Source organism: Zingiber officinale, chromosome 8A, assembly GCF_018446385.1.
Source record: "Zingiber officinale cultivar Zhangliang chromosome 8A, Zo_v1.1, whole genome shotgun sequence".
Lineage (NCBI taxonomy): Eukaryota > Viridiplantae > Streptophyta > Magnoliopsida > Zingiberales > Zingiberaceae > Zingiber > Zingiber officinale.
Window position 1 is genome coordinate 55,473,697 of NC_056000.1, and position 13,016 is coordinate 55,486,712.

Below are 13,016 nucleotides of genomic sequence, written 5' to 3' on the forward strand. Positions count from 1 at the left end.
CAAGATTTGACCATTATTTTCAAGACTAGAATACACACTTGCAATAAAGTATGAAATCATGCTTTGCACATTATATATTATGACAGGTTATCCCTTCTAAGCATTCAATAAAAGGTTGAAGAGAAATTCTAAAACATAAATAACATTGATGAGTTAGAAGGTTTAAAAGTTAATCTAACCATATTCCACAGCAATTGAGAGTGGCAGCAAACATCCCAAGCCTTCCATCTTAGTATATTACCTAAAAAATTACTTTCCCTTCCACCTAATCATGAAATCTATTCAATTTCACAACAGAACTATACAAGTACTACAACCCATAACACTGTCAACCATGATGGTGTTAGCATAGATCACTGCAAGAATTTCATGTCCTCGGACATCCTGTAAGTTTCATAAGTTTTAAGAGGAATAAGTTGTGTAAATAAATTGATCTACATTTTTACTTATGAAAGCATGAATCATCTAATAAATACTCTGAAAGAAAATAAAAATTAGAAAAAATAACGTGCACAGCCCTCTATCAAGAACCAGAAAGAGAACAGACTTTATAATCACAATTCACAAATCTATTTTGCTATTACACTAATTCCTCTGTAAGAGAGAGTCGAGACCCATCACAACAAAGAAAAGTTTTGACTGCACCCAACTAGAGAAGAAACATATGCTGCAAACCTTTGAAGTTTTGAGTTCATAACCTACTTTATGTATTGTGAAACCCACTTGAAGCCATCACCATACCCCATCTTACGCACAATGCTGCACATGAAAACTTCGAGGGGACGGACATTGGAGTCTGCAAGATTCACCTTGCCTTTGCCAGTTGTGAAATTGTTCAGGCCTAAATGAAAACGTAACTCATCCTCTGATGCTGCATATGGAATGTCAATCTTGTTTCCGAGAATGAGAAATGGAACATTCGCCAAGGCATCATCAGATAGAAGTGCATCTAATTCCTTCTTCGACTCTGCAAATCTCTCCTTGTCATATGCATCCACTAGGTATACCACTGCATCCACCTATTCAGGAAAACACTAATTTTAAAAATGTAGAATAGTCAACATACACACCAGCAGTGTAGCTCATCAATTTTGAAAATGGAGCTATGATGACATATGCAAATATCTACAGTATCAGACCTGATAAGTGAAAACAATTTCCAAACAAATTTAGCATTTGCACAGTTGCATTACCGCTATAACTTAAGCTTGCTACCGCAAGAATGGGTGAAGTGTGTGAATAATAATGGTCCCTGCATCCTTCAAGTATTGACCAAAGTTGCTGAAAAGCATACTATTCACGATTCATATCATATGATATATTATGATTCACATATAACAATGTTGTTGTGAAGGGGAGCCTTGGCGCAACGGTAAAGTTGTTGCCATGTGACCAAAAGGTCACGGGTTCGAATCCTGGAAACAGCCTCTTGCAAAAAGCAGGGTAAGGCTGCGTACAATGGATCCTTCCCCGGGACCCCGCATGGCGGGAGCTTCGTGCACCGGGCTGCCCTTTATATAACAATGTTGTTGTCATATGAATCAAAAATTGATCCAAAAAAGAACCTCAAATTGATAACCTTGGAATCAACTCTTTATCAATTTAGATATGTTAGATGATTTTCCATTTATTATTATGTAAATCAATGCATGGATGTTCTAGCAAGTTATAATTATGACTTATGATATGGCTTCCTATAACATATATCTCACTGAGCCTTTCATTAGAGTTAATGCCAATGTATCAATTTTATAATAATCAGCACATAAGCCTTGTTTCTAAGCAAGGATGTTGGAAACATTGGTTCTTTCTCATGTTATGGGGCGGAGGAAAGAAACATGAGATAAAACCAATAGTTTTCCCAAAGAAATAATGGAATAAACTGAGTGTAAGGTGACTTTTAGCTTAATCAGTTGGCAACTAACACATGACATTGTCAATCATGAACAATTTATTTATTTACCCTCCCATTTTTTTTATCAGTAATAGACTAATAGTAAAAAAAAAGTTTTATTTTCCTTGCTCTTCATTTTTTTCTCTTTCTCTCTCTACTCTTCAATCTCATCTTTCTTATTTTCTATCCTCAAAGTAAACAAGGGCTTAGGGATTCAACTAATTTATAGGTTATTTAAGTAAAAAAGATTACTAGATTCATGCTTGGGTGAAAGGTACAGTAGTTGGATAAACTTGTTGGACAAAATTTTAATTAAAAAGTAACTGAAGTTCCACATAAAAATAATTGCTAAGAAAAAAAAATACAATCATAAAAAAAGGAAAGAACAATCCTCACAAATCTAAACTTCACTTTCAAAAGAACACCTATTTCTGGTGTCCTTGTAGCTTTATGTATGTCTTAGTTCAACACTACATGATGTCTTGGTCCATCAAAATAAAAGCCTTTTGTACGGACTCGGACAACCATAGCAGTAGTAACTAAGTAACCTTCCCTCAAAAACAGAAATTGAATCAAAAAGTTCTGGCAACAGAAAAATTAGACATATCATAATTGTGCTAATATGAAGAAAGTTTGATGGTGAAACTAACAAAAAACTATCAAGTAATATAAGGATGATTCCCATGCTTTTAATTTAAAACACCTAACAACTACTCAGTAGATCTCATGCTTTAATCCAAAGGCAACTAATATATTTTATAATTGGAAGAGTTGAATCACCAAAGACAATATTAATCAAAGTAATAAATAATTTAATACGTGCAAATACTACTATGATATTGCCATGCATAGAGCTCAACGGATCAATAAGAATCATGTAACTAACCTCAAAAAGTAGGGACAATGGTGCGACTAATGACTTAATGCTACCAGTTATAAAAGACTGAATTTTCCCCATACATAACAACAGAAAACAATGCATCATGCAAGAAGAATCAATCTCAAGCAAGAAAAGGAAATGGGAACATGATCCAAATGTTTCTTGAAATACATAAGCAATCAAGTATCAAGGACTGCAAAGTGCAGCTTTGGAAGAGATGAAGAACAATCAACCATTCTCAGCTAGTGATAGTAGCTCTTTCTCTTTTGGCTGAGAATGAAGGGCAACCAATGGTAGCAAGTACTGCTTTCTTCAGAAGAACGGAGGAGGAATAGGGATGATGAATCTGTCACACATACAAATTGTATTTGTTTTATTTCTTAATTTCCATCTTCTGTTATGACTTCAATATTACTTAATTATATGACCGCCCAACTGATAGATCCAACCTCCATCCTAATAAAATGTCGTAGGGCAATTCTCCTACTCTATTTTCAGGAATAAAAAAGCGACCAAGGACAAGAAACGCGGAGAGACAATCGACCTTGGCGTAGTAATCCTTCCAGACACGCCGAGCGATCTGATGTCCTCCCAAGTCAAAAGCCTTGAACTTGATCTTCCCGATGCTCAGCTCCTCTGACGTCGGGTACTGCGTAGGCTGGTGCTGAGCCAACCTCTGGATTCACACAAGACAAATCCAAAAGGATCGGCCTCAAATCAAAGCAAATCAGGAGGCAAAACACGCGCGGAAAAGGAAATCGAAGAATCCGACCTCATCCTTGAGCATGTGAAGCAGCGTGGTCTTTCCGGCGTTGTCCAGCCCTAAGAAGAGGATTTTGGCCTCCTTCTGCCAGAGGCCGAGCGAGGCGAGGACGCCGTAGAACCAATCGACAAGGAACATCGTCGCCGGCGAGAAAGAACTCACCAACGAAATCCAGCTAATCGAGGAGGAAGAAGGATCAGATCGGGAGTCGGAAATCTGACCAAACTCAGACCGAAATGGAAGCCCTAAAAGTGAAGGAATCGATCAGATTCAGAAGAAAGGAAGAATTGTTGAGACTTATTAACGCACCTTCGCAAGCATTCACACGATACAAACAAACAAACAAACAAATAAATGGCTATTTTTGGCAACCTTTATTATAAATGATTAAATTTTAAATATTTGTTTTTGGCAAAATTCTAAAAGGAGACCTCTAATTTCATTTATTCCCAAAGCGCATCTCATACTTTTTTTTTTTTTATACTTTAAGGGCGTGTTTCGTTCGAGGTTATCATTGATAACCTTGATAGGTTATCAACGATAACCTTATTTAATTTAAGTAATCAATGATTTCCGGTAATATAATATTCCTATCACGTCATCAATCAGAGAATCAGAAAATCTTAGAAACCTTAGGGGACGTTTGGTTTGTGTTTTCTATGCCGTTTTATGTTTTTATTTTCTGAGAAAATGGAAAACGCGTTTGGTTTGTGTTTTTCACATTCATTTTTAAGAAAATGAGAGAGCGTTTTCTAAGAAAACGAAAAACGCAGAAAAGTCATTTTCTGAAAAACGAAAAACGTGCGTTTTTCATAAAATGAAAATGAGAATGAAAATGGGGCAAACCAAACACACCCTTAGGTTTTCCACGATTCCGGAATTATCAATATTTTTTTTCAAAATTACCCTCCGAGACTAGCATGTGGTGAGTAGGAGCAGGCGAAGACTGTGGGGCTACGACAGCGACTGCGGAGCAACGTCGACGACTAGCAATGGCGGTGACGGCGAGAAGGAGGCAACAACGAGCAACGACAGCGAGCAAGTGGGGACGGCGATGGCGAGCAGGCGGTGACTGTGAAGCAACGACGGTTGAGGCCAGCCATCACCTGGACGAAGACGTGCGTAATAGAGGAGACGATGCCGGAGATTCGCGGAGGAGGCGGCCCGTCAGCGGAAAGAAGGAGGCGACTGCGAAGCAATGGTGACGGCGACGATGACGAGCAAGCGGTGACTGTGAAGCAACGACGACTGAGGCCAGCCATTGCCTTGACAGAGACGACGCGGAGACTGCGCCGAAGGTTCACGAAGGAGGCGGTGTGCCAACGGCTTGCGGAGGAAGCGAATCCAAGAATTATGTGGAAGAAGATGTCGACATAGTGAAAAAATGGGGGCAAGAGGGAGAAGCATAGTAAAAATAAAAAATAATTAAAAATTTAATCACATATCTAAATTATTTAAATTATATTTTAAAATATATATAGATTTATTTTAAATTTTAAAAATTATAAATCAATTATATTTATTTATTATATATATTATCAACTTATTAATTAATATAATAATAATAATAATAATAATTTAATTTATTCCAAAAAAGATAATCATGTAATTGATAAGGATAATATGATAAATATTAAATTAGATTATAGCATTACTTAAGTTGAATCGAATAAGATTATAATTCTCTTTTATTCCACATAATCTTGGCTATCGGATTATTTGGTGATCATATAACTAAACTTATGCATAATAACTTGAACTAAACATATCCTAAGGGTATCTCATTAGAGAGTGGATCCTGGACCGTACTTTACAATTTAGAGGATGAATCATTACATTGATTAGTTAATTTGGATGTGAGATCCATCCAAATCAATTAATCAATCTCTATGATTCATTCTTGATCCGTAAAATGTAGACTAGAGGATCCAGTCTAATCTCACTAACATGATGAAAACCTTAAATGACCCCCAAAATCCAACCAAAACTTATCGTCCATCCGCAAGGTCAATTGCTCGCATAACTCGACTTACCCATACACTCAAACCCGCCTTCTCTGCTTCCCGCCTATATATTATTTTTTGCCTTGCAATCCTACCAAAATAGCGATTTTTTTTTTTCAAAATCTTAAATTAAACTTCAAAACATATTTTATCGGTCGATTTTTGACGAACTTTGTCTCCTTTGATCAACACTATTGTTTTCCAATATAGTGTATAATTACAATATTTAAGAAATCATATATAATTTTTACTTTTTTCCTTTTATATATTTACATTCCTTATCATTCAATACATACCTGTCTATTAAATTATAATAAATATACCTATTAAATCAGAAAAGAAGAAGATAAAAATTAAAGATTTAATTAGTAAAATTTATTTAAATATAAATGATATATTAAGAAATAGAGTTTTATTAAATTTAATATATAATTTAGTAAGGAAGTTAATTGATTTTGTATTATTATTTTAATTATCTAATAGTTTTGGATAAAATTATAAGATAAACTTGAACGTGTAGTAAGTACTCTTAAAATAAAATAATGGCTGCACTACGGAATTTGTAGTTTTTGCTTATTCGAGTTTTTTTTAGGTCTGTCTAGTAGTTTTGACAAAAAAAATTGTTACGTGAACTTATACTAATTAAAATTTATAAATAAAAACTCTATTGTACTACCCTTTAGAATCTTTAAATCCTCCTATTTTTTCATTTTATATTGAATGATCCTGTCTGAAAGTTGGGGAAGTAGATGTTGATGACGTGGTACTTTTGTTGATCTCCGATGGACTTTGCTCCTGCCTGCAACACAAGTAGCGTTAGTGCCGAGCTAGGAAAGGGATCCCAGCGATGATCCTTCGACGCTCAAGTCAGTTTCCGGCGAAGCAAGAAGCAAGGATAACTGTAGTGCAACTATAGAGATCGCGAAAGAAGCATACCTCCGCTGATGTCTGACCCCCCTTTATATAGGACTCCTGTGACGTGTGCGCACGCTTCTTAAAGCGGGCACGTAATCCCAAGCTTCCCCTGAAGAGACATGTCAGTAAAATATCCCTGACACAGTACCTTAACGGGTCTAATATATCTCTAACGTGACAGTGGAAGCTTCCGCCGTACGATCTTTTACCCGACCATACCGCCCGTCGGTAGCACTAACTCCCAAAAGGATGTTGAAGGATATCCCTTAGTATCTGTTGCGCAGCCGAACGGGATGACCACTCGGTTGAGAGTTCCCTGTCCCAGTATCGTTCGTTGTGGGGCCAAGTGAGGTAGCCGCTCGGCTGGAGTCTTCGTTGTCTAGCTGTTGAATCTATTACTTGGCCGAGCGAGGTAGCCGCTTGGCCGATACTTCCATTGTCTGGTTCTTGTACGTGCACCTTAGTCGAGCGGGATAGTTGCTCAGCTGTATTATCGTTGTCCATGCGTGGTATGCTCGGCTATGCTCCTACTCTGTTGATGCTGGTCATCGATGTATGGTCGAGCAGGATAACCACACGGCCTGCTTCTGCGGACACTTGGCATTCGTCCTTGTCTTGAACGTCTTAGCTCAGTTGGTGCCGAGCTAGTGATGATATCGGATCAGGCCTTTTCGTATCTCGATCGGGTGAACCACTCTCCTGCTTGAACTATGATAGGGGGCATTAACCACCTTGACTTTGACCTCCATTGCGGCGATGACCTTTCCCAAGGTGGGCCCCCCTTATCACCGCATCACATGCCTCCCCTTCAAGTCTAGTCGAAGGAGGTTGTGGTCCGACTGCCTGAACTACTGCGTGAACAGATTCCATCCCGATCGGCTTTCCTGCATGTGCGGACTGATCAGGCTGGGCCTGACCCTCGCCGATCAGCCTTTTGAAGGTGGTCGCTCGGTCATAAGCATGCTCCTTTGATCCGATCGGGCAAGCAAAGGCTTACACTTACTTTTTCCTCCGTCTGTCTCGGGCGGACACAGGCTGGCCTGACGTCACCCTAATTTCTCGGGAAGCGTGTAAATCCTTTTTATTAAGGTAGAACATGTTCCCATGCCAGCCTTAATTGTCGACCCATGGTAGCTCGCCACGTGTCACGCCCACAACCGCCGCACGCCTGACACGACAGGTATTGATGGCGACGTTTGGCGGTTTAAATTCAACGGTCGGATCTTCGTATAGGTTTTCACGACCTAGATCAGAAGGCTTTGGTCGACTGAGTATAGCGTCTATAAACCCGTAGCGTAGGCTTCTCGCCCGCATTTGCGTCTTCCTCCACGTTTCCGGCGACCGCTGCTCCTCTGCCCCTTCGCTCCGACGACCTCCTGCGTTTCTTTCTCGGCGATCTCTTCCCTTTTCAGTAAACTCTCTCCTTTGTCTCTGTTTTGCTTTGTTCTGGTGGCCTTCCAATGGTCTTTTCGCTCTTTCGATTGCATTTCTTCCACTGTTTCTTCTTTTTATCGCAATGGCGAGCTCTTCGCAACCGTCGGCCACCATTTCCAGACTCTAGTACACCACCATGGAGTCCCGGTTCGATGCGGGCGACGCGGAGGCTCTGAGAAATACCTTTGAACTCCCCCCTGGGCATGAGATCGTTCTACCTTCTCCGTCAGATCGATCGAATAATCCCCTGATCGACACCATCTGTCTGTTCAGAGACTACTTCGTCACCGGTCTGCGATTCCCCATCCATCGTTTCATTGTCACCGTTTGTAAATACTTCAGCATCTCCCTCCCCCAACTCGTACTAAACTCTTTCCGTCTATTGTGCGACGTCACTGTCTTGTTCTGGCTGCACGACATCCCTCTCACTTCTCGAGTCTTCCATTACTTCTATTACCCCAAGCAATCTGAGTCGGGGACCTTCCTTTTCCAGTCTCGGGTTTGCCTAGTTTTCTTTGACAAAATGTCCACCTCTAATAAACACTGGAAAGAATACTTCTTTTTCATGCGCCTACCCGAGCGGCCAGAGTTCACGACCCGTTGGCAACTTGAAGTGGTGCCTCAGCTCGACCTGAAGTGGTATAAGAGCCGCTCGGACTATCTTCATTCGGCTTCCATGCTAGCCGATCAGAAATACCACATTCATAAGCTGTTGTTGGAGGGCGTATTGTACATCTTTGGCTTGAGTCCGATTCGCACCGGGCTGCCGACCAACCTAGGTATGCAACCACTTTATCCTTTCCCTTTGATACTAACTGATCTTTCTTTCTCTTCTACAGCTGGAGTCATGATGCGAGCACGGATGGGCGGCAAAGCGAAACTTTCGAACGATGCGATTGAGGCAGTGGCCGCCGAAGAGCTGGCGAGCTGAGATCGGCAACCAGCCGGCTCTCATGAAGACCCACTCGGGTCGAGCGAGGATACGCCTGCAGAAGTAGGCGAAGGTGCGACCATCCGTACGCTGAGCGGAGGAGCTACCTCGAGCTCCCAGCCTCAGACGGAGCAGCGCCCCATCCTTCCTGCAGAGGAACCCTCTGGATCGACCTCTTCTGACATGCCGTTGACCCGACGCAAGAGGCGCCGAGCGGAGCCGTCTTCACGCTCCGCTACCTCAGGTGAATGATTGGTCGAGCAGGTCGAGACTTCGACTCCAGCTCCGCTCCAAGTAACTGGGGAGGCATCCTCGTCTGACCAGATGCCTTCCTTGGTTGAGCTGCCGCTAGGTGCCGTGACCGCATCGCCCGTGGCTTTCATACCGTCACCACCAAAGCACGTAGCAGTCCAACAGTCTAGGATCCTACCGGCTTCTGGCGTAGCGGTCTCCTCACACTCGGCTCCGGGCGGCCAACGCTCTATCACGGCGATCCTCCACTTGCCAACGGAGGATTACAGCTAGCCGAGGGCCCAGTCCCGGACCCCTGAGCACCAGATCCTCATTCGGAGGCAGCTCGTCGAAGTCTGGCAGGACGCCCAGGCCCGCACGATGATACTTCCTCCCGACACCTTGGCCAACAATCATACCCAAATGGCCACCTGGATAAGTTCTTTACTGCAAATTCATGGTTTGCCTCCATTCAACCCTAACCTTTATTTGTTTACTTGCAGTATTGGGTGGAGAGTCTGGCCATGTGTCATAGGATGGCTTATTTGGAGGATGAGTTCAGGAAACTCAAGGTCTCGAGCGGCACCTCTTCCTCCCAAGGGCCATCCCTCTCCGATGTCAAGAAGTTGAAGGCCGATCTGGAGAAAAGTAACAAGCTCCTAGAGGCCGAGCGGAAAATGTCTACCAACCAGGAGGTGATGCTGGCCCAATACAAGAAACAAGTCGTCACCTTCGATAAGAAAATAGAGTCGGCCACCGCTCGAAAGTAATGGGTCGGGCCATCAATGACCTCGAGCTGAAGAACTAGGAGGTCAGGAAGCTCACCCAGAAGCTCAAGGAGGTTGAAGACTTCCTGGTGATCGAGCGGAACAGCTGTTCGGCTGAAGAAAAATCCCTCCGAGACCAAATAGCCGCCGCCAAAGATGAGCTGGAGGGCTCCCGGACGATCCTACTCATCTACCAGGATGCCGAAGGGAGCAGGTTTGAAACCATGAAGCAAGCCTACCTCCGTTCGGACGAGTTCTGCGACAGAATCACCGATCGGGCCCTTCGCCTTTTTGACTTGGCAATCGAAGGGACGATCGGCCAGCTTCACAAGGGGAGCCACTTGCTGACCGCTATGACGGGCAAAGACATAAGTCGGAATAAGCTTACAACCACTATGCCTGACAACGTGTTAGACTATTTAGTGTGAAGCTGAGAGCTTGATCTGTATAATCCTTCTTTTGTAAGCTTTTCCAAGTATTAATGCATGCTCCGCCGTTCGACGCGACTTTTTCTTATTGTTTTCACATTATGTTTTTCCTCTAATCGTGTTGTAGCCTCATAATTCTTTCGTTCAGCCGTGATTTTCATGCGCGTCCCCTCGACTCACCTTTCTTTTTAAGTCGCTGGGCATGAAGTATTCTAGGGCGTTCTCTCGAACGAGCCCTTCATTTGCCCTTTTGGGGGCTTTCGTACAACCCTTGTCTACCATCAGTCGTTCGACCGTCTGCGTAGTCTTGGGTCTGTCGTTGTCGCTTGTCTAGTTGATGGAAGCTTCGGATACGACGTCGCCGCTCGACGGTTCGAAGTAGGCTCGCGTTTAACGTCGTCGCTCAACGATTTGACGAAGACCCACATTTAGCGTCGCCGCTCGACAATTTTTTTATACTTGCACTCGGGTTTAAGGTCGCTGCTCGACCGTTGATGGAGACGCACTTAAAAGAGGTCTTTGCTTGTTTATTCAAACTTTTCCCTACACTCGGCAGATACATAGTAGCCACAAAATACAGGATTCACTTGCGCACCTCTTGTCCAGCCCTGTAGGGTTGCAGATAGTGCGCGCTCCAAGGCATCTCGAGCTGCCTCCCCTCTTCGTCCTCCAAATAATAGGCACCCGAACGGAGCCTCTGCATGACCTTGAATGGTCCTGCCCATGGTGCCTCGAGCTTGGCGACATCGCCGACCGACTTCACTTTCTTCCAGACGAGGTCGTCGACCTAGAAAGACCTCGGGATCATCCGCCGATTATAATTCTGCCTCATACATTGTCGGTAGGCTGTTAGCCGAACAACAGCATTTGCTCGTGCTTCATCCATCAAGTCGAGCTCCATTTGCCTCCATTCGGTGTTCCCTTCGTCGTAGTATTGCACTCGATCGGATTCTACTCCCACCTCCACTGGAATGATTGTTTCGTCGTCGTACACTAATTGAAATGAGGTTATGCAGGTCACCTCTTTCGGAGTCGTGCGAAGAGCCCATAGCACGCTGGGGAGCTCGTCGACCCAGCTGCCTCCCATGTGGTTGAGCCGAGCGCGCAAGACTCTGAGGATTTCTCGGTTGGTGACTTCCGCTTGCCCGTTGCCCTAGGGGCAGGCCACTGAGATGAAGCACTGCTGGATACCATATCCCTTGCACCACCCCTTGAGCCTCCAGCCAGCGAATTGTCTTCCATTGTCTGAGACGAGCCGACAAGGGATGCCGAACCGGCATATGATGTTCTGCCATACGAACTTTATGACCATCTGCTCAATTATTTTGGCTAGGGACTCGACCTCGACCCATTTGGAGAAGTAATCCACCGCAACGAGCAGGAACTTCCGCTGACCGACGGCCATGGGGAATTGTCTCTTGATGTCTATGTCCTATTGGTCGAACGGATAAGATATAGTGGAAACCTTCATTTCCTCCGTAAGCCGATATGAGAGGTTGTGATATTTTTGACAGGATACGCACGTGACCATCGTCCGAGCGACATCCTCCTTACGAAATTATTTCGAGTGCAAACAAATTATTTCGAGTTTCTTTGTTTTTCAAACTTACTTTAATTTATTTATTAAAAATCTTATTAAGTCCAAACGGAAGTCAAACCTTTTTTCGAATTTAACTAACTACGTTGTTATCTTTATATTAATTTTTTATTTTCATATAATATAAATAATTTTAAATTATAAATCTTTATAAATTATATTTTATATATTTAAATAAAAAATATATAATTAAACATCAATTAATAAATAAATTTATTCATTTTTTAAAAACTTTATTGTCACTAATTAGTATTCAAACTCCGCTTGTGACGACTAGCCATGGTCGGTCCCAAGCCCGAAAAAAGGAGGAGGGGTGCGTTAGGTTGCCAGCCAACGTTAAAACTATGATAAATATTCAATGAATGAATTTATTTAACCATTGTTCTAATACTAGGTTGTTCCTCAAGGAACGCGTTGCGGGGTCCAACTGTAACGTCTCGGCAAAAATCGCTATATCTCCAGAACTCGGGTGTAGTGCTAAATATGCAAGAATTCGCGTTGCAAGGTCTGATTGTAACGTATCGACAAGGACCGCTACATCTCCATGAAAACTTGGGTGTAGTGTTAAATAGATAAGAGTTCTCATACAATAGGTTGGATAAGAACAAATATGATAGAAAAACTAATAATCTAAGATTTGGAACATGGAACATAGGAACCCTTACTGATAAATCAATGGAAGTAGTAGAAATGATGATTAGGAGAAGAATTAGTATTTTATGTGTACAAAAGATAAAATGGGTAGGAGAGAAGATAAGACTAATAGAGAATTTGAGTTTTAAGTTATGGTACACAAGAAAGATTAAAGCAAGAAATGGAATGAGTATTGTTGTATATAGTTCGTTAAAGGATGAGATTGTAGTAGTTAGAAAAGAGGATAGAATTATAGTCCTTAAGATAATAGTGACGAAAGAAACTAGGAACATAATTAGTGTATATGCACCGCAAGTAGGATTAGATGAAGCTACCAAATCAAGGTTTGAGATGACTTGGATGAAATATTACAAAACATTCTGCCAAATAAAATAATTTTAATAGGAGGTGATCTAAATGGATATGTTGGAGTGAAAAATGAGGAATATAAGAAGGTATATAGGGGTTGTGGGTTTAGAACGAGAAATGAGGAAGGGAAAACTATATTAGATTTTGCTATAGCATATGATCTCATATTAG

At 42.1% G+C, this 13,016-nt stretch overlaps 1 protein-coding gene across 1 annotated transcript; it reads right to left on the bottom strand.

Moving 5' to 3' along the window:
• Positions 1 to 521: 521 nt before the first annotated feature.
• Positions 522 to 3,906, bottom strand: LOC122009125 (GTP-binding protein SAR1A-like). Its single transcript, XM_042565143.1, has 4 exons — positions 3,847 to 3,906; positions 3,547 to 3,782; positions 3,319 to 3,450; positions 522 to 1,019 (listed from the first exon to the last, which is right to left on the bottom strand). Exons 2-4 carry the CDS (start codon positions 3,673 to 3,675, stop codon positions 699 to 701), a joined length of 582 nt encoding a protein of 193 aa, XP_042421077.1. The 5' UTR covers positions 3,676 to 3,782; positions 3,847 to 3,906; the 3' UTR covers positions 522 to 698.
• Positions 3,907 to 13,016: the final 9,110 nt, after the last annotated feature.

Coding starts and splice junctions, on each gene's coding strand:
- LOC122009125 (XM_042565143.1), bottom strand. CDS start 3,675: ATGTTCCTTGTCGATTGGTTCTACGGCGTCCTCGCCTCGCTCGGCCTC. Junction 3,451..3,546: donor TTCACATGCTCAAGGATGAG/GTCGGATTCTTC, acceptor GTGTGAATCCAG/AGGTTGGCTCAGCACCAGCC. Junction 1,020..3,318: donor GGAAGGATTACTACGCCAAG/GTCGATTGTCTC, acceptor TTTCCTGAATAG/GTGGATGCAGTGGTATACCT.